The sequence below is a fragment of the Schistocerca piceifrons genome, chromosome 7 (assembly GCF_021461385.2).
Source record: "Schistocerca piceifrons isolate TAMUIC-IGC-003096 chromosome 7, iqSchPice1.1, whole genome shotgun sequence".
Classification (NCBI taxonomy): domain Eukaryota; kingdom Metazoa; phylum Arthropoda; class Insecta; order Orthoptera; family Acrididae; genus Schistocerca; species Schistocerca piceifrons.
In genome coordinates, this window is record NC_060144.1 from 346586775 (window position 1) to 346607728 (window position 20954).

Below are 20954 nucleotides of genomic sequence, written 5' to 3' on the forward strand. Positions count from 1 at the left end.
ATATCAACACCTGTCGGCAGCTGAGGGTTTCCGTTAGTCATCATTTAGAAGATTAATAGCCGCATTAATATACACAAAGCAAGATAGTTAAACAGACATTCACTTTGTCACTTTTTAAATCATTAAATGTCCTTACTGTGAAAGCCGACAACACCAATTAACCAATACAAATTCATCATTAGTGACAAATAATAAAGCATCTGGTTGTCCTCTTCGTTTCTAGCCTTCCAATCGTTTGATCTTGAACTCGTCAATGTGACACAGTCAGTTTCCGTGTCACCAGTATTTCCGAAACTGGCTCGAAGGGACAAAGCCAGTAAACCATGGCAGTCACTGCAACAGATTTCACATTGCAGGCGTCGCCTTCCCGTCGATTCACGACGTCAGTGATAAATGTCAGAGCTTCGAACCTACGCGCCGGGTCATTGCGTCTAATGCGCCCCGTCTCTCAACAGCTCCCTTGTCACCTTCACGGTGGGGCTCGACATCGTCGAAATGTCGCCTTCATTAAACGCAACGACCCATACGAAGGCCCCAAGCTCCATCTACGAAAAGAGTTTTCGAAATAACTCCTGAGCGTAGTCGGATTATGTAGTTTCATTATGTTGTGCTTACAAACATGCAAGAAATATAGAAACGTTGGACAGACCCTGTAATCCTACAAAAATTACTAATAGAGTAAATTAGAGGTAAAAAGGGCGTAATTCAACGTCTGTTTTGTCGAATTAAGATTATATTTGTAACACTCACTCATTACGCATTCATTTGTGGAAGAATGTAGGCAGACCTGTTCAAACCCATGGTCGATTTAGGAAGAGGTAATTGTGCTCGTAAGACTTCGACAACGAGAAGATATCTATACATTTATTAGTATCTCATTAAAGCATACGGACTGGCGTTCTGTATTTAGTAGGTACATATTTCTTTTGGTGTAAGTAAAACTGCATTTTCTTCCGTAAACAAATTACGTTAATCGACCATTAATATATCGTACTTACAAATTTTCTGAAGTTTGAAATCATTGCTCCTCCTTGCCTTTTCCGGGTTAATTATATACTTAGGTACATTTATAGAAGGGAAGGGATTTTGGAAGCATATATCTAATACCTTCTGTGATTGCATTGTACGTCTGTGTTGGTATCTTGACGATGTTTTCTTCTTTTCCAGTTCTCGGGACATCTGAGTACTGATTCGACCTGCATGCTGACGTCCGACTGCATCACGGTAGGTAGAACTCAATATTTTCGTTAACGAATGACTCAATTAACATTTTTAGTGCTTTTTCCTATTTGTTCATTGATTTCGTCTTCACGCCCCAAAGAAATAAATTTCCGTAAAATAATACCCCTCATACAGTTCATAGATGGCTCTGCATCATCTGCTTCGTAGATAGTTGCGAAGTTCATATACAGGGTGAAACACTTAAAACATGCTCCGCAAATATTGTGAGAATGAAAAGCGTTATTTCTGTGCTGTTTTCACAGATTGGATTGGTAATCAGAGACTCGTTCTGTTAGCAAATCAAAAGGTTGTAGTAATATTTAGAAAATCTATTTTTTTTGCAAATATGCACTTTTTTAAAATGAAACAATGCCTATTGACACTAAATTAGGATAAATTAGAATGTCAGTGGAGTTTGTTGCAAGATTCTAGCGCCATTCATTTACGAGATATCGTATTTTGTGAAGTTCCCACACCAACACTTGCACATTACCTGTGGTAGCACACACAACACAAGCGCATACGCTTGTTACGTGGATTCTGACCACTCAGAGACAAAAAATGGTTCAAATGGCTCTGAGCACTATGGGACTTAGCTTCTGAGGTCATCAGTCCCCTAGAACTCAGAACTACTTAAACCTAACTAACCTAAGGACATCACACACATCCATGCCCGAGGCAGGATTCTAACCTGCGACCGTAGCGGTCGCGCGGTTCCAGACTGTAGCGCCTAGAACCGCTCGGCCACTCCAGCCGGCACTTAGAGACAACTGACCATCACAGGTTTCGTTCAAAATGACCAACGACAGCGACTATGTCGTATGGAACAACTACTGAAGACATGCTAGCATTTCAGCGGAGATGTCCAAGCAGCCTGCAGTAAAACGTCGTTGCATACCATCGGATATAGTTAGTATGTACAGTGTATCTTTCAGCTTCCCACGCAGAAAAAAGTCTACAGGCGTCAACTCCGGGGAATGGGCCAAGGCATAGATCCACTGCGTCCAATCCAACGATTTAGAAACGATTCGTGAAGACGTCCTGTAGTACTTCGTGCACCATGGGCTGGACAGCCAACGTATTGGTAGAACAGGTTCCTCCTAGTCAGCAGAGCAACGTCTCGAAACATCTGTGGATGCTGGTCTGTTGAGAGGCTGTGATACTTATGCGCGTTCAGTGTTCCGTCTACGAAAAACGGACATACGAGCTGATGGTTCACAATCCCATACCACACGTTTACATTCCGTGGACGGTGACGTTCCACGTGACGAAGCCAACGGGGATTATCAACAGATTAGTGGTACATGTTTCGGTGGGTTACCTGGCCATGACAGGTAATTGTGCCTTCATCACTAAACAAGATACATGATACATCTGGAATATGCCCATAAGTTAACGCAATTCTGGTAATCGTTTCCATGCACCTCTTGATGGAGAGAGATTTATAGGGATGGAATCTATGTCGATGGGGAATGAGTTGGACACTTGCCTGATTCATGTCATTTCCTCATCCGATTGTACGGGAGCTAAGGTGAGGATCAACTGCAACAGCACCGAGTACATTAATTTCCCCGTCTTCTGTGGTCTCTTGTTTCCTTCTATTACGCTATGTGTTAGACTAACACTTTCATCTAACGGGTTGAAAAGGATGGTTGAAATCTATTGCGAAATCTTGCTACATGCAGCGTACGACACTCTTCCTACACACCCCATACAACATGACCATGTCGGCTTTTTCTGCGCTGGTACATTCCATCGTCCACTCACGACCTATTGCTTGGACTGTCACACACTAACTGACTAGCATGTTGCAGTACACTCAAGGAACACACAAGCACATTGAAAGCAACAAAATCGTACCTAGCAATTACACAGGTTGAATGGCACAAACAAGTGTCCGGGTGGAAACTTTTCAAAATACGATATCTCGTAAACGACACACAATAATTTCACTTTGTTAATTTCAAGAGGCATTGTTCCATTTTAAAAAAGGAAAGTGTATGTTTGTACAAACATTACATTTTAAGTATTATTGCAATGTGTTGACTGGCTAATAATACGAGCGCCTGGGTAGCAAGCCATTCTGTGAAAACGGCACATTTCAGCATTATTTGCGGTGCAAGTTTTAGGTGATTCACGCCGTATATAATGCTGCTTCCCTCAGTGGTGGCTTTAAAACATAAATCTGTTTTCTCAACTAAAGATGGTCATATCCGGTCATTTCGTTTGGAATTAGTGTTATTGTGTCGGACCATAAATTATTTTTAAAACTGTCAATAACTGTGCGTCTCAATGTGACTAAAACGTCGTTCTTTAAATTAATATGACTGTTGCTCTTCATTGTTGCTGACCGTTTCTGATGTAACGATCATAGTCGCCGCTCTCCTGTAACTCTGGCTAGATTACCATAAAAGACGGACATTCGTAAGTAATGCATATACCATAGTGATGTTCAACAAAATTTTCTGTCATGTGATGTTACTGATGTTTTGGATCTTATTGATTCAGTAATGGGTCTGATGAACTACATGTTTGAATTACAGATGTGTGATCTATCTGGTTTAGCAACTGTTCTTTAGGATGGTATTTAAGGGTTTTAATTGCCAAGCATCGATATGTTCCATTTGAAATTGCTTTGAGTTGAAAACAACAAACACGAGTAGTTAACGAGGGGAGTGACGACAAGACAACAACAAATTGATTATCTTCTACCATAAAGATGGCGCAGGTACATGGCACATTAAATTCTTTCTCTATAGTTTTGAAGGAAGGTGGTCAATATTACATTCTTCTGTTGAACTGGCTGGGAACGGATTCCAAAGGCAGAAACGGATATTGACCGACTTCCAAGCATGTTACCTTTTAAGCGTTGTCTGTTAGGGAAAGTGCATCAACTACGTTCGGTGAGATAAATGCACCAGAGCAAACGTACTAAACATGACGATACGGCAACGACGACTATGTCATCACATTTACGAAAACGTTATTGAGTAGAAACTAATCCGCAGTTATGGAGAAGTCCATCCGTTGAAGTATCAGCGAGGCATAACGGAAATGGAGTCCAACGGGGCGTGCGAGTATGATAGTGTGGTTCAAGAGCCCTCCGATCACAATGGCGTGTGGGGGATGCTAGGAACAGCTTTCGCATTTGTGCAACAGTCACGTTAAACATGCAGGTTAAGGTATTCCGTGGCATGAGTTTCCAGCAGTTATTATTAGGTGTCTTATGGGAACATGTTACTTCTATGATACAGATACTTTTTATATGATTTTGGAGCAGGAAAGACGACCAGAACTTGACATGTCGACGACAAGGTGGAGCAAAGTTCCCGACACGACAAGAATGGGAAAACTTATCGGCATTGTGTTTTTATGAGGAACTATCCCGGCGTTTCTCTAAATCAGTTTGTCTGGATCGCGAAATGCTCAAAAATGACTAATCGTACAGAGGTTCGAATCGCCTCCACCCAAACGCTGGCTGCGACAGCCAGCCACGAATGGTGCCTGTGAATGAGTAGCTCTTAGTCCCTGGCTTCATATGGCACGTTGTAGAAGGGCAATTCATTTCAGTAAGACATGGTCCTAAGATGACCACGCTGCGCATAGGTGCGATGTATATGGGTAAGATAAATCTGGTGATGGTGTCAGAAGATTTCAGTTTAAAGCAGTGTTTTTTTATCCTAAATAAGATATAAAAACTTTCTTTGATAATGACATTGTAATCTTATTAGAGACGGCAAAGGAGTTGGGTAGTCCTGTTCATCGGAATGGGTAGTGTCTTGAATAGAAGCAGTATGATGAACACCAACAAATAGAAAAACAAGGATAAAGGAATCGATTCGAATTCATTCAGGTGACGGAGGCCGTTGTGTCTCTATATGCGTGTGTGTGTGGGGGGGGGGGGGGGGGGGCGGTGTGTGTGTGTGTGTGTGTGTGTGTGTGTGTGTGTGTGTGTGGTTGTGAGGGGGAGGGTAATTAGTGTAGGAGATCAATGAAAGTAGTAGCCTGACTGTAGCACATGTGGCTGTATCAAACGCAAACTTGGAATAGTACGAAAAGCTTTTCCAAAACGAGAAAAATATCTCTAGCTGTCATATAAATGTAAGTATTGAAAGTTTTTCCGAATGTATCTTTCTGGAGTGTAGCCTGACACGACAGTGAAACATGGACGGTAAACAGAGCAGACTAGTTTTTGAAACTTGGTACAACAGAAGAAAGCTGGAGATTGCTTGGGTATGTCGGATAACTAAAGAAGAGGCACTGAATCGAATCGCGGAGAAAAGAAATTCGTGGTACAGTTTGCCTAAAATAAGGACACGTTCTGAAAGTAATTCCAGTAACGGAAGGAAATGGGGCAGTGGTGGGGTGGCCAGTAGACGGAGAACGCGACTTCTTTACAGTACACAATTTCACATCGTTATACGGTACGCTAGTTATGCAGAAATGAACATACATGCTCAAGGTAGACCAGCTTGCAGAATCATGCTACTCTTCAGTCTGGAGACCAGGACAACAACAACAACAACAACAACAACAAGTGCTCTGATTAATGTCTTTGACTCCATCTGGTAATGGTTTCAGTAATACGTAAAAGAACTCGGTTGACTCTATGGTGTCGTCTGAAGAGCGAGGTGCCAAAGCAAGGCTAACACCTCGGAACGCAATCGCAAGAGAAGACACGGCCACAAACGTTTCGATGCGCCACCGCTACCGCTCTTCCACTCACGGCCGAGCACAGGATCGCTCAGACCATCTCGCGATCATAGACTAAGATGACAGCATCGCCATTTAGTAGGCCAGCTGTGTGATCAATGCATTTGGCAGAACTCTACGTGAAAGTTATTGTTGAATGTAAAGTAAGAGCTATTTTGTACACATCAAGTGGTACGATAATGCTCATGTACATTTGTAAGTACTGACGAAGTTCCTGTGGAAATGGAGTGTACAAAGTCAACTAATTCCTATCTAACTTATAGGCTAATAAAGTAAATTTTCTTTGTATGTGTTAATGGAATTTACTCGGTCTCCCTGCGAAATAAATTATAAAACCCACCATTGTACCGACGAGTCCGGTAAAACAGACTGCCCTTCGAGCAAATAAAGACAGTCTGGATGCACCCATAGACAGCAACTAGTAATTTGATGCATGTTCCGCACGTTATATGTAAAACACCACCTCAACTGCTGTTAATAAATTCTGTAATTTCTTTCACTGGTCAGATGTTTTGCATTATAACGTAACAGATACGTAAATTAGTTATAGTAGGTGTTGTAACAAGATAAAAACATTTTAAAACGTTACCGTGTGGTTTGGTACACATGAAAACGGTTTCAGTTACTTGTGATTTTATGCCAACCTAAGCCATGGTGGAACGATAACGAGTACAAATTCCATTGCAGCGTAAAGAGCGAGAAACAAGCCTTACTGAGCCAGTTGCATGCAAACATGTGTCCCCAAGCACGTGACGAAGAACAATTAGTGTTCGTGTATGCGGCCCGACACTGCCACTCAATAGGAAAACAGTGCAAAGACATTATGTAACTCTAGTCGTAGAGTCTAATACAATATATCGATCAGCAAATACTGGTAACCTAAGAGAGTACGAGACAGCATCTTCTAATGTGCCTATTATAATAGGCAAGGTACTAGACATTTGTGAGAATAGTGACGATTTTTTAAATGTTTTTATAGTGTAACGAAAGCTTCTTTCACCAATGTTCGTATCTGTTACGGTGTAATGGAGATCACTTGAGGATGTCCAATGAAAGAAACCGGTAGCGAAAATTCATTTCCTAAAAGCAGCTGACGCGCCATCTTACAAATACCTGGAAGTACAGAGTCTAGTACAAGAATGCTGAAAAAATTAAGTGCTCCACTGCGTTATATATGCCACAAAATTTTGTTGGAATCAAAACCGCATGCATTTCACGACGGGACGCCGGCATCCGACAGCCCCGGTTGCTAGAGTGAATAGTGCCCGTTCAGCTATTTCCATTACCTAGAGAACTACAACGTGGAGAAGGAACGGAAAAAAATGTAATGCGAAATAAGTTACTCTCGTTAGTGCACCCCAGAACTGTTCTTCACGGGAAACCAGGTATAGACAACGGGCGTCGTGGAAGCAAGACATCTTTGCTGTTTTTCGATCGTTGCAGCGAAATGACGAGAACATCTTGTTTTCTAACGTTGTCACGATATAACGAAAGCGTCTTTATCACGCCACACTGTAACTGAGCGTTGGACTAATCCTCAAAGCCAGCATAACGTTCCTAACAGTATCATGAGCGGAGTAATGGCTGTAACTTTCACCAAGTCTGCGTTTAGCTAGGAGCACAAGTATCTTGTCAGTGTGGCGGTCCACTTTCAGATTCTGAACCGTCAAACTACATAATATCGCTATGACAGGAACTTAACTTCCTCTGTGAACCATCGTCACTTAATAATTTTCATCTAATTCAGTGGCATAGTTTAAATCATCATTCTGTGTCTGCATAAACTATTCGATAAATTTACCATGTTATCTCCCTGAATGGCTTCTTCCTAGTCATAGTTGTAGGAGCATTTATGAGACAATATATTTTATGGTGTGCGATCATCATACTGGTGTCGTATAGGCTGGTACGTTTACACGTTACATACAATATATTCTAGTGCTTCAAAGCTACTTCCTTTGTTATGAATAATTTAGACATTGTCTCTGCATCTGCAGTATTACGTCATCCGGATGGATTGTGCACATGACGAAAATCGAATGTCTGATGAAATTTTAATTGCCTATTTAAAGAGATGGAATGATCACAGCAATCACAGACTTTCGAATGATGCACCACCGTTATGCAAAGGAAACAACGAAAAAGTAATAAAATATTTATAACACCTGTTGACACACAGGTCAGTTATCTGGGGAACAGTGCATTACGAAGGCTGTTTCCGGGTACTGAGAACACGACATTCGTGATAGAAATAACGGACGCTTCCACGAAGGAAATAAATAATGCTGAACGTTTACTCACCCGAGGCACTGCAATGACAAATTTACAGTTCATCAGCGTAGTTTCACTTTCCATCCTGAAGAGAATTTAATGCTCAAAACTGGAACAATGAAATAAAATTAAGTTCAATGGAAAATAGTTTACAGCAGGAGACCAACCTTCATATTACCGTCAAAATAAACAGGATTTCCCTTCTGAAATAGACAACACCAGCATTAACAGTTGAATACATGTTGAAGAGTGATGGTCGATAAAGTGACAAGTATTTTGCAGGGATTTAGCACTTTAGTAAAAATCTCGCATCTTTATATCTACCGAGCAATGCAATGTTTTTAACACGACGATGTGTTATTAGCTGGAACTAGTAGCTCGTGAACGGAGAACAGTACACCATTACATTCGGTAACTCAAGCTCGTGGAATGAGAGCAAGAGAATGCCAGTACAACACACGTCAATCTCAGCAGTCAACTTTGTTCAGAAATAGCCGGACATTGTGCCATAACATTTACGTGTCAGTAGTGGTAAGAATACGCTGTTTTCGTAGCACTGATGAAAGTGTGTTATATGGCGAAATTCTTTCCGAGAGGAATCGAAAGCCGCTAAAAATTGTTTGCATCGTTTAAAAAGAGAACATTTTCCGTTCAGTATCTTGCCACCAAATACGTGCGAAGGTATGAAAAGTCCCTTTGTTTTACAAGTTGTCTATTTTTTGAGCATTTTATCAAGTGTGACAAAAGATATTGTTACTAGAGATTTCCTGTATGCGGAGAAACTGACACATAATTAATTTTTGCTTGAGACTCATTAGTTACGAAAAAAATACTAATGAACGCTAGCGCTGAGAACGAGAAAAAAAGTGCTTATTGGTAGATGGCCGAATTTCAGCAGCAATAGTGGAAAAACACGAGTAGTTTGGTAAGTTGCACTAGTTTTTGGCGCAGGCGATTGTTTTCGTACAATGATAAAAGGAAAGATATTCAGCCACTACGATGAGTGGATGGCAGTTGAAATCTAAGCAGCAATTGCGGCAGAAAGAAAACTCTGGGAAACCGACTAAAATTTATTGAGAAAAACATGTCGCGAGTTGGAACAGGGTACGAAAAACCGTTGGTCTTCCGCTGATTTATAATTCGATAGAACGAGAAGGAACAGCCAGCACGTTGCGTCCAACGATTTTCTTCACTGCAGCGTCATTTTGGTTTATGTTTAAACTCAGATCTACCCAGGTATCCACAGAATGAGCTATTAGTATCTTGTCGCTCTATGAGGAGAAGAAAAGTTGCTTGTGTTAAACACAGTGATGTAAATAGGTAAATACACTGAGGTGACAAAAGTCGTGGGATAGCGATATGAACATATACAAACGCCGGTAGTGCTGCGTACACAAGGTATATAAGGGCAATGCATATGCGTAGCAGTCATTTATGCCGAAGTGATGCATGTCAAAAGGTTTCCGATGTGATTATGGCTCCACGACGAGAATGAACAGATTTTGAACGTCTGACGATAGTTGGAGCTAGACGCAGGGGACATTCCATTTCTGAAATCGTTAGGGAATTCAGTGCTCCGAGATCCATAGTCTCAAGAGTGTCCCCAGAATACCAAATTTCAGACATTACCGCTCACCATGGACAACGGAGTGGCCGACGGCCTTCACTTAACGACCGAGAGCAGCGGCGTTTGCGTAGAGTTGTCAGTGCTAACAGGCAAGCGACACTGCGTGAAATAACCGCAGAAATCAGTGTGAGACGTACGACGAAACATCTCTTGCAGCATCTCTCCTGGGCTCATGACCAAATCGGTTGGACCCTAGACGACTGGAAAACCTGGCCTCAACAGATGGTCCCCGGTTTCATTTGGTAAGAGTTTGGTTCAAGTGTGACACAGACCACATGAACTCATAGGCCCAGGTTGCCAGTAGATCACTGCCCAAGCTGGTGGTGGCTTTTTAATGGTGAAGGTTGTGTTTACATGGAATGGACTGTGTCCTTTGATCCAAGTGAACCGATTGTTGAAAAGGAAACGATTATGTTCGGCTAATTGGAGACCACTGGCTGCCACTCATAGACTTCATGTTCCAAGAGAAGATGGAATTACTGATGACAATGCGCCATGTCACTGGTCCACAATTGTTGGCGATTTGTGTGAAGAATCACTTGGACAATTTGAACTAATTATTGGGCCACTCAGGTCGCCCGGCATGTGTCCAGTTGAACATTTATGGCATATAACCGAGAGGTCAGTTCGTGCACAACATCATGCAGCAGCAACACTTTCGCAATTATGGACGGTTGTAGAGGCAATATGGTTCAATATTTCTGCAAGTGACTGCCAACGACTTGTTGAGTCAATGCCACGTCGAGTTGCTGCACTACGCTGGGCAAATAGAAGATCCGATACGAAATTAGGAAGCATCCCATGAGTTTTCTCACCTCAGTTTATGGGGCAAGAGTATGACAGACTGATGAGTTTCGAAGTAAATTAAATTTCACATCTCATCAGCTGCAGCTTGTACAATAAGCCAAGGAGATGAACTGCACTGACTCCCAAAATCAGTCCAAGCATGTCGTATCTGTGCGCTTTTGCAGGTACGGCACTACCGCAACTGTTCAACGTGTATCCCAAAGACGCAAAGAGGAGGTGTAAGAAAATTTTGAAAAAAGTATTGAAATGTCAGGGAACTGATATCGATGCCGAGATTGTCAGACAATTGGCAGATGACATAATCCTTCTGGCCCGATGCCAGGTGTAAAGTCTCACCGCTGTTTTAGATTAAAGTTGATCATTGTTCAATGACTACTAAACTTTGCTTTAGTATTGGTTTGACGTTTTACTCCTGACCTTGATAGCGTTGGTGGGCAGCCTTACTTCCAGGGTGCACGTATCATGGTAATCCCAAATGTAGGCCTATGTGACACGTGCCCAATGAAACTCTTGCTCTCACTATTGCACATAACAGTGGCACACGAAAATGATAGGTCTGTTGAAATCAAAATAGTTCGTATTATACATTGTATCTATTACACTTTGAGTTCATAGGAAACGTCCCTACAGTGTCTAAAGTTCATCCACAGTAAATTTGCATTTGCACTATTCCACAACTTCAACACGAGTCTAGCCACTGCTTTTCCTATACAATATGTGGTGGCACAAAATATTATTTGTTGACTCACTCATACAAAACAGAGGTCAATCAACAATTACTATTGTTCGTGCCTATTTTCCGTGCGCCGATGCGTGACTGATAACGCCGCACTGCAGGCTCCCTCAGAAGGAAATATATCCAACTTCACCTCGTGTATCTTAACGAGAAAACTGCACACTATAGAAAGATATTAGCCCCAGCAATCGACCTCGAGCGAAAATTTGGGCCAAAATTCTCATAGTGTTCACTTATGACCATCTGAAAGTGCAGCTTTTAAATCTCACGCGGACCGATTGTTTGGTACTCCTCTCTCTCTCTCTTCACCCCCCCCCCCTGCTCCCCTCCACGGTAGCCGCCTAGCGCTAAGCACACAGCAGCGGAGTGACAACCAGAGCCCTCATATTCGCAGGATGTTGATTATCAGGGAATAGGAGGGGAGAGGGCATCACGTCTGGCGAATGTGTTTTGAAATCTTGTTCGAGATCACGTCGTTTTAATCGGAAAGAGTATGTGATCTTTACATACGTATATGATGCTGAGATAATACGTACTATTTTCTCATAAAGCAACATATAAATGCCTCAGTATCAAAATGAGTAAACCTAAAAAGAATTCGTGTGGCTCCACGGTTTGGCGCGCCTCTTCGCTGACTTGCGTGTTCCTTAAAACCAACGGCATCCAGTTTTCCGCGATCGATCACCCATTCAAATATCAAAATATGACAGTTTCAAAGACCACTGGGCATCCTGCTGCCCGACAATAAGTGGTCTTCAGTTTTCTCTGTGGTGGTGAATCCACACGTTTCCGGTGTTGGCTTTAACGCTTTGTCTTTCGTTTGGTCTTGATACCTGATATTTATTTTAGTATGGCCACGTGGCGCTTCTTATCTACGGATATCTTACATCGTTTTTCAGTAACAGAATTCGTGCACGTTAGTTAAGGAACTTTCACATGAGCTATATTTTACGGCAATACTTAGCCCTAATTGTGTTGCCGTCAGGATTGAAATAGATAGCTTTCCGGTAAATGTTTCCTCAGCGCTCTAATCTGAGTTTCCTATTTCTCTTACCGACAGCGCTGCAATCAGTTGTCTGAACGAAAACAATATCGTTCCATTTTTCAGGGAAAATTTGCGCTCGTACATACAGCTGCCTGATATCTTAGTTGTTTGTGGCTGTAAGTTTGTTATGTAAATCAATAGAGACGTGAATAAGCGAGAGATAAATGCCATTCATGTACGATGAGGGATACGGAAAGTCGAAAGTGATGTATAAAAAGATCGCAATGTACAAAAAGATAGTTGGCAAGCTTTTAACGGTGAGCTCGGAATCACACATGATGAAGCAGACAAGAAATTCCGAAGTAACTGAACTTAGGCCAAATGCGAAACAATGAACTTGTATAGGAAGTGTGGAAGGGCAGTTGGCTCTTCATTCATATGGTTTGCGTTTGATACCATAAGTTCCTTACAGTGTCGAGACGTGTCTGCAGTAGAGGTTGATAGTATAAGCAGTGGTGTGCGTACTGGTAGAAAAAAAGAAAATCTAAATTTGAGTTCTCGAAAAATCACATAAATTTAAAAGCTGAGAATTTAACTAAATACTCAAGGATTACAATTACGAATAATTTAACTTGGAACGATCATATAGATAATTTCTTTGGGAAAGCCACTAAAGAGTGCGATTTATGGACAGATCACTTAGGGAATTCAACAGATCTACTTCAAAGCCTGCCTATATTAAGCAGGCCCGTCCTGTCTTGGAGTATTGCTGCGCGGTGTGAGATCCGCATCAGATACGACTGACGGAGGACACTGAAAAAGTTTAAAGGACAGCTCGTTTTGCATTATCGCGAAAGAGGGAAGAGAGTGCCACGCATATGATACACCAATTGGGGTGGCAGTCATTAAAGAGGAAGAGTCTTTCGTTGCGTTATCGTCTTTTCATAACATTTCAGTCACCAACTGTTCTCCTCCAAAGGCGAAAATCTGTTGCTGACGCCCACCTGCATAGTGATGAACGATCATCACAATAAAATAAATCAGAATTCGCACGTGACGATGTAAGTGTTGGTTCTTCGGCGCCCTTCTCGATAGTAGAACGATAGAAAATAGCTTGAAAGTGAAGCAATTACAGCCCTCGGTCACAAAATTTTAAATTTTGTGTTCAAATGTGTGTGAAATCTTATGGGACTTAACTGCTAAGGTCATCAGTCCGTAAGCTTACACATTACTTAATCTAAATTATCCTAAGGACAAACACACACACCCATGCCCGAGGGAGGACTCGAACCTCCGCCGGAACCAGCCGCATAGTCCATGACTGCAGCGCCTTAGACCCCTCGGCTAATCCCGCGCGGCTAAATTTTGTGACTGAGTGCTATAATTGCTTTAACTTCAATTTGTAAATGGTCACTGAACAACGCAGCCATGTTTAAACCTTGAAAGTGGTTCGATGAACCATCTGTCAGGCACTTCCTTGTGAACTGCAGAGTAATAATGTAGACGTAGATGAAATAATAATTGCATTCATACTTTAAACTTACTTTAATGAAATCGTTCAGTCCTTCTGTCAAAACATAGCATACTTTTGGTATCAGATGAATAGTGCCCTCTAAAGAGGTACACTAAGTTTCCGTACTAATCACCAGTAGGTAAAAATTGGAGCGTGACCTCCAGTCGGTTTGTAACTGACATACACTCCCATATTAGTATCGGTTGTAGTAAATCTCGGACCATTTGCTTCTACGAGATACTCGAAATCGTGTTTTGATATCCTGGTAAAATTCTAGAACAATTATGGATCACTGACGAGTTTAATTTTCTGAAGCATTACGCTTACTTAAAGTAGAACGCATCAATAAAGTCCGATTTCTCTTCTTCTTTATTACTTGTAAAAATAATAGGGCTGCACCGACTTTCACTGGCTCCCGTTCTTCCATTTCGTGACTATAACAGGGCGTGGAAATGTATTGACGAATCATTGCCAGGTAGTAGGGGCTGGTGATGACGTACGTGTGGCTGCAATTCGTATTGCTGCAATACTGTCGACAAAGGCCTAGGTAACTGCACATTTACTACACGTAAATCAATACTTTGCAAGCGACCAGACGGTGTATGGCGGAGGATACGTCTGGTGATAATTTCTAACACGCATTTCCTTGTTCCAGTGGCGAGTGGAGCGTGCGAAGAATGATTGTCGGTACAACTCTGTATTAGCTCTAATTTTTCGAATTTCCGATTGGAGCGTTCGAAGAATGATTGTCAATAAAACCCTGTATTAGCTCTAATTTCTCGTTGGGGTCACTTTAGGAGACTTATATGGGAGGAAGTAATACGTTGTCAAACTCCTCCCGCAGTATACTCTCTAGGAATTTCAATAATAAGCCTCTCCGTGATGCACAGTGACTTTTGTAGTGCGTGGGGTTCTCTGTAACGCTGTCGCACCGACTAAACGACCCTGTGACGAAACACACCTCTCTTCGGTGGATCTTCTTTATGTCTTATATTAGTCCTACCCAGGACGGATACCGGAGAGAAGAGCTGTACTCAATAATCGGTCGAGCAAATGTTTTTTGAGCCTTCCTTTCGTGGATGAGTTACGTTTACCCAAGATTTCCCTTTGAATCTCAATCCGACTTGCCGGCCGATGTGGCTGAGCGGTTCTAGACGCTTCAGTCTGGAACCGCGCGACCGCTACGGTCGCAGGTTCGAATCCTGCCTCGAGCATGGATGTGTGTTATGTCCTTGGGTTAGTTAGGTTTAAGTAGTTCTAAGTTCTAGGGGACTGATGACCTCAGATGTTAAGTCCCATAGTGCTAAGAGCCATTTTTTGAATCCGGCATCTGCTTTTGCTGCTACCGGCTGGTCATAATGACAGTGCAGCTCCTCTCAGAAACCCTATGTTGGCTGCAAATATCGCACGGCAGCGAAACTTAGAAGATATTCAAAAACGGAACCCATTTCCGGCGGAAGAAAGTTAGTTCCAATTTTGGACGCCAGGTGCTAATCTGGCACTGTGAATGCAATACAGAAGAGTGGAAATGTTCCCATATGTAATGGATTAGAAACGGGATGTGGACAGAAGAGGTCAAACAAGTGAGAACGGCTTCATATTGAACTTATTATTAACTGCTGCTGACATAATTTGTTCAGTATGAGACGTCAACGAGATGCTGTACAGTGCCAGATTTGCACCTGGTGGCAAAGATTGGAACGAATTTTTTTCCAGCTTAAGTCGATTCCGCGTTACACGTTAGGTCAACTACCAAGTTTCGCTGCCATACGGTAATTACAGCCCTCGCTGGGCATGCGTGAGTAGCTGCACTGTAATTATAACCACCTGGTACTTGCTTTATGTGGTCATTCCACTTACGGTCGCTCCGCATGGTTTAGGTTTAGGTGGAGCCAGAGAGCGCGTCAGGTGTGATGTGGGTCCTCTCCCGTACTACCCTACCCCACCGTCTCCTCCGGAATGCGGCGCGTTGCACGCGCAGAACAGTTGTTGCGCCCGCGGCTGCGCCCGGGCCAGCGTCTGGAGCCGCCCGCTGGGGGATCGCCACCCCCCGGTGCGTGCCCGCTGAATTGTGCCGCCCCAATTTGTCTGGTCTGGTGGCAGGGGCAGGAGCTGGGGCAGGGACTGGGGGCTGGGGCTGGGGGCAGCTGCCCGCCTACCTGCGGGACCCCTCCTCCCGGCCCCAGGCGGGCTGGACTAACTGCAGGCCCGGCCGCGCCAGCGCAGGCACGTCGCCTGCTGGCCGGAAAATAACTCGTGCCGGCACATTAGGGCGGCAGGGCCCCCGGCTCGTTTCCCGCACCGCCTCGACTTTCCATTTATTAGCTTTGAAACTTTTACGACATCTGAGTCTGCTTCCTGCAAATTACTGCAACCTTCCTAGAAGAGAGTTTATTGCCGTGAACGACACATTTTCATTAGGTCTGCATCGATTATCATCTACATCTACCGATCTGCAATCCACACGAAGGTGGAAGGAAATAGTTGTGCCGCGAGGGGTAGCCGCGCGGTCTTGGGCGTCTTGTCACGGTCCGCTCGGCTCCCTCCGTCGGAGTTTTGAGTCCTCCCTGGGGCATGTGTGCGTTTGTTGCCCTTAGCGTACGTTAGTGTAAGTTAGATTAAGTAGTGCGTAAGCTTAGGGACCGATGTACTCAGCAGTTTGGTCCCATAAGACCTTACCACAAATTTCCAAATTTTTCCAAATGGTTGTCTGATATTGTTGTCATGGTTACCTCGAGGGGCGGAAATCGAAAGGTATGATGTACGTGTTCAGACAAACAAATGATTGCAGTTTCATAAAAACTGGATATTTTATTCAAGAGCTTCGCAAATTGAGTAAGTAAGTAAAGCGTTAGTCAATCTCTGTCCCTCATTTGAGCAGTTATTCGGCTTGGCATTTATTGACAGAGTTATTGAATGTCATCGTGTCGAATTATGTCCAATTGGCGCTATAGATCATAATACCGAGCTGGTTGGAGGGACCAGTACATAATGCTCTAGAGTTCTTGGCTGCGTACAGATCAGGCGACCTATTTGGCTAAGGTAGAGTTTGGTAAGCACAAAGAGTTACGGTACACACTCTCAATGAAAATGCTCCTCCAGCTTTTCCGATAGGAAGTGTTTGATCACCCGCACTACAGCCCGTAATTGGCTCCCTCTGTGTTTCATCTCTGCTCGCATTGACTACTGGCAATGAAGACAACATTTTCGCACAGACAAGGAGCTACAGATGAGTGTAGAGAATTGGCGGGAATCACAGGCGGCTGCCTTCGATGACGAGGGAATCGGAAAGTTGGTACAAGGCTATGACAAATGTCTAGGTTGGTGTGGTAACTATGTAGAGCAGCGGCTGGAAGCTGTAGCTAGCTGTTGCAGATAAAATATTTCTGATTATCACAGTGGTTTCCATTTCGCGGTCAATCGGAACTTACTTTCCGAATAGCCCTAGTAAAATTTTGGTAACGCAGTTGATGAGTGAAGCATTTTGTGGTAAGTTTCTATGGGCCCAAACTACTGAGGCTTACAAACTACTTAATCTAACTTAAACGAACTTACGCTAAGGACAACATTCACAATCATGACCGAGGGAGGACTCAACCCTCCGACGGGGTGAGCTGCGCGAACCGTGCAATGGGCATTAGACCGCGCGGCAGGGAAACATTCCTGAGGCATATTACAAAACCGTGGTTTGAAATATCTTGATAAATACACAAGCAGAAGCCCGGATATTCTTTTCCGATTTTTTTTTTCAAGCGTCAAGATCATAATGGAGAGATACACGTTTCCGCCAGGGTTTCAAAGAGGACGACACTCAACATAAATCATGCCAAGATGCCTCAAAAATAATCTATGGACTGTCAACAATTTATTACAGTATTATTCTACTCGGTTAATCAGTGACACATGCAGGTACAAAAGACTGTTCCGGTACTGATACTGCAATCCAGTTCAATTCAACCATCTACAGTATATGAATAAGACACGAAGCAAATGCTATAAACATTCTATCTTACCTGCATTTATAAGTTACATATTGTATTTGGCTCGTTTTTGGTCATCCTTACTGGATACTGATGAACATCTCCCATTGGAAGACTGGCTGAAGAAAGATTAAAATACTTTTATAGCATTTGTAGATTTTGGGAAAGTTTTGGGATACAATCTTTAAAATTTTGAAAGTTTCAGGATTGCAGTACAATGAACGAAAGGCTAATTAGCACTTGTACAGAAGCTAGACTGCAATTATACGAGTCGAAAGGGGCGAAAGGACAATACTGGATGAGAACGGATTGATAATGGTTTTTTGTCTGTATTCAGTGTTGTTCAATATGTACAGCGAGTAAGCACTATAGGAAACCAAGGAAAAATTTAGAAACAAATTTAAAATCGTGGTACAGGAAATAAAATTTTGAGATCAGCAAATTATTTCGTATTCTGTCAGAGACAGCAAAGAACTTGGAAAACAGTTGAACGGAATGGATAGAGCTGGCCGGGGTGGCTGAGCGGTTCTAGGCGCTACGGTCTGGAACCGCGCTACCGCTACGGTCGCAGGTTCGATTCCTGCCTCGGGCATGGATGTGTGTGATGTCCTTGGGTTAGTTAGGTTTAAGTAGTTCTAAGTTCTAGGGGACTGATGACCTCAGTAGTTAAGTCCCATAGTGCTCAGAGCCATTTGAACCATGTGAATGGATGGTGTGTTGAAAAGAGGTGATAAAATGAACATCAGCTAAAGCAAAACAAGGATAATGCTATGTAGTTGAATTAAGTCAAACGATGAATTGTATTAATAAATGATTTATGAAAAGTAGTAGGTGAGTTTTGCCCTTCGGGTGGCAAAGTCGTTGGACGAGGTAGAGAAGCTAAATGCATACTGACAATAGCAAAAGAATTTTTGAAAAAGAGGAATGCATTAATATGTAATACTAATTTAAGTGTTAGTACATCTTTTCGGAAGATATCTGGAATGTAGATCCGTACGGAAGTGAAACGTGGAACATAAACAGTTTCAACAAGGAGACAATACGCACTTCTGAAATGCTGTGCTAGAGAAGCATCCAGAAGACGTTTACATAGGTAGACGAAAAGTGATGAGGAGGTATTGAAACTTGTCGGGGGAAAAAAGAACTTTAAGGCACAACAAGAAAAAAAATTAATCAAGAAAAAAAATTAATTGGATAATGGAGGGAAGTGTGGTCGATCAAATTGTAGAAGCAGACCTAGGCATGGATACAATGAGCATGTCGAAGTGTTTGTCGATAGCAGCGAACTGCAAAAGATAGAGTAGTATGGAGAGCTGCATATAACTGGTCTGACGACGACAACTATAACAGCATTCGCCTGTTACCAGTTGAAAAAATTTAGAATGCTGGCATGTATTGTTATCGGTGGAAGCTGTCTCGTTGCCTTAATATCCTTCTTGCTTTTACATCCTTTCTCCAGTCGATGTTACGGTACTTTCTATGTCTACATGACTACTCTGCAGTTCACACTTAAGTGCCAGGCAGAGGGTTCACACTTTTTCCCTACCGATCCACTTTTAACACGCGTGCGAACTCTCATTTATTTTATTACGATGATGATTACCGCCTAAGAAGGTGGAAGTCAACATAATATTATCACATTCGGAGGAGATCGTTGAAGAATGAAATTTCGTCAAAATCTCTCGTCGAAAACGCATTTGTTTTAATGATTGCCACACCGTCTCGCATATCTTATCCGCAATACTCTCTCTCCTGTTTCAGGATAATACAAAACGAGCTGCCCATCTTTAAGCTTTTTCGATGTCCGTCAATCCAATATGATAAGGATCCCATACTACACAGCAGTACTCTAGCAGATGACGGACAACCGTAGTGTAGACAGTCTCTTTAGTATACTTGTTGCACCTTCTAAGTGTTCTGGCAATAAATCGCAGTCTTTGGTTTGTCTTTCCCTCACACGACCGCTCCAATTTAAGTTTATCGTAATTGTAATTTCAAGGTAATTAGTTGAAGTGACAGGTTAAATTTTTGTAATATATCGTGTAAACGGAATTCAACGGACACGTCACTTTTCAATATTTAACGTCTGTTACCACTTTCCGCACCTTACAGATATCTTGTCTAAATCAGTTTGCAATTAGTTTTGATTTTTCTGATGACTTTGCTAGACGGTAAATGTCACCAGAAACTGCAAACAATCGAAGTAGGCTACTGAGATAGTCTCCTGAATAATTTATATAGATTAGTAACAGCAGAGTGCCTGTAACACTCCCCTAAGTAACGCCAGGTATCACTTCTGTTTTCCTCGATGACATTCCATCAATTTCTGCTGACTGTGACCTTACTGACAGGAAACTACGAATCCTGTAGCACATATGACCCGATACTCCACAGGCACACAATTTGGTTAGAAGCCACTTTAGTTTCACATTTCTGAAGAGTCTTTCTCGTGTTAAGAGCTAGTGCATTCCTACTTTCCTAAACAACGGCGTCGAACGACATGCCTTTCGGAAACGTGTTGGCTGGAAAAGGACATCCGTGACTAGTTAAGTTTCTCGCTTTTACACCGAAGATGTCAGTAACCGCAAGGAGAACGCTTGTCCTATTACCGCTCCCACTAGTTCTACTGTCGCGGCGGTCTGCAGATAAACCTGGAACAAGACAACGAATTAATCAGTGCCCTGAGACCGGAGTTCGATTTGTAGCCCCACTTTAACAATAATTTACATTTATAGCGTGTGTGCGTCGGGAAACATTTGTCACGCACGCGCGTGTTCGGGTCGTTGTTTACGCTTTATGGCCGGCAGCGGCTGAAGGCATAATTTCTCGTTCTCGCTCTGTCGGCGGGAATTTATATAAAGCATCGGTCGCTTCGCCGCAGGGTGTTACCGATCGACCCGCGAGAGTCTGGGGAAGACCGGAACGCGTTTCCAAGCGACCTGGCGGCGGCAACTCCGTGCTGGGGCGCTGGGATCGCGCGTTTCCGTGCCGCCGGTCTCCTGGGGAGGTCGGAGATGCGTGTTATGATCGCATTTCTGGTCGCCGTACCTCATTTTGGTCCTCTCCTGCTCTCGCCGGGAACGGAGCGGGGAAGTCACAGT

General features: G+C 42.9%; 1 protein-coding gene across 1 annotated transcript in view; it reads left to right on the forward strand.

The window, feature by feature from the left end:
• The window catches only part of LOC124804949, a 120360-nt gene that overhangs the window by 43511 nt on the left and 55895 nt on the right, over positions 1 to 20954 (forward strand). The window contains exon 2 of the mRNA XM_047265335.1: positions 1168 to 1224. Coding sequence (XP_047121291.1) covers positions 1168 to 1224 — 57 coding nt within the window. The remainder of the gene's footprint in view (positions 1 to 1167; positions 1225 to 20954) is intronic.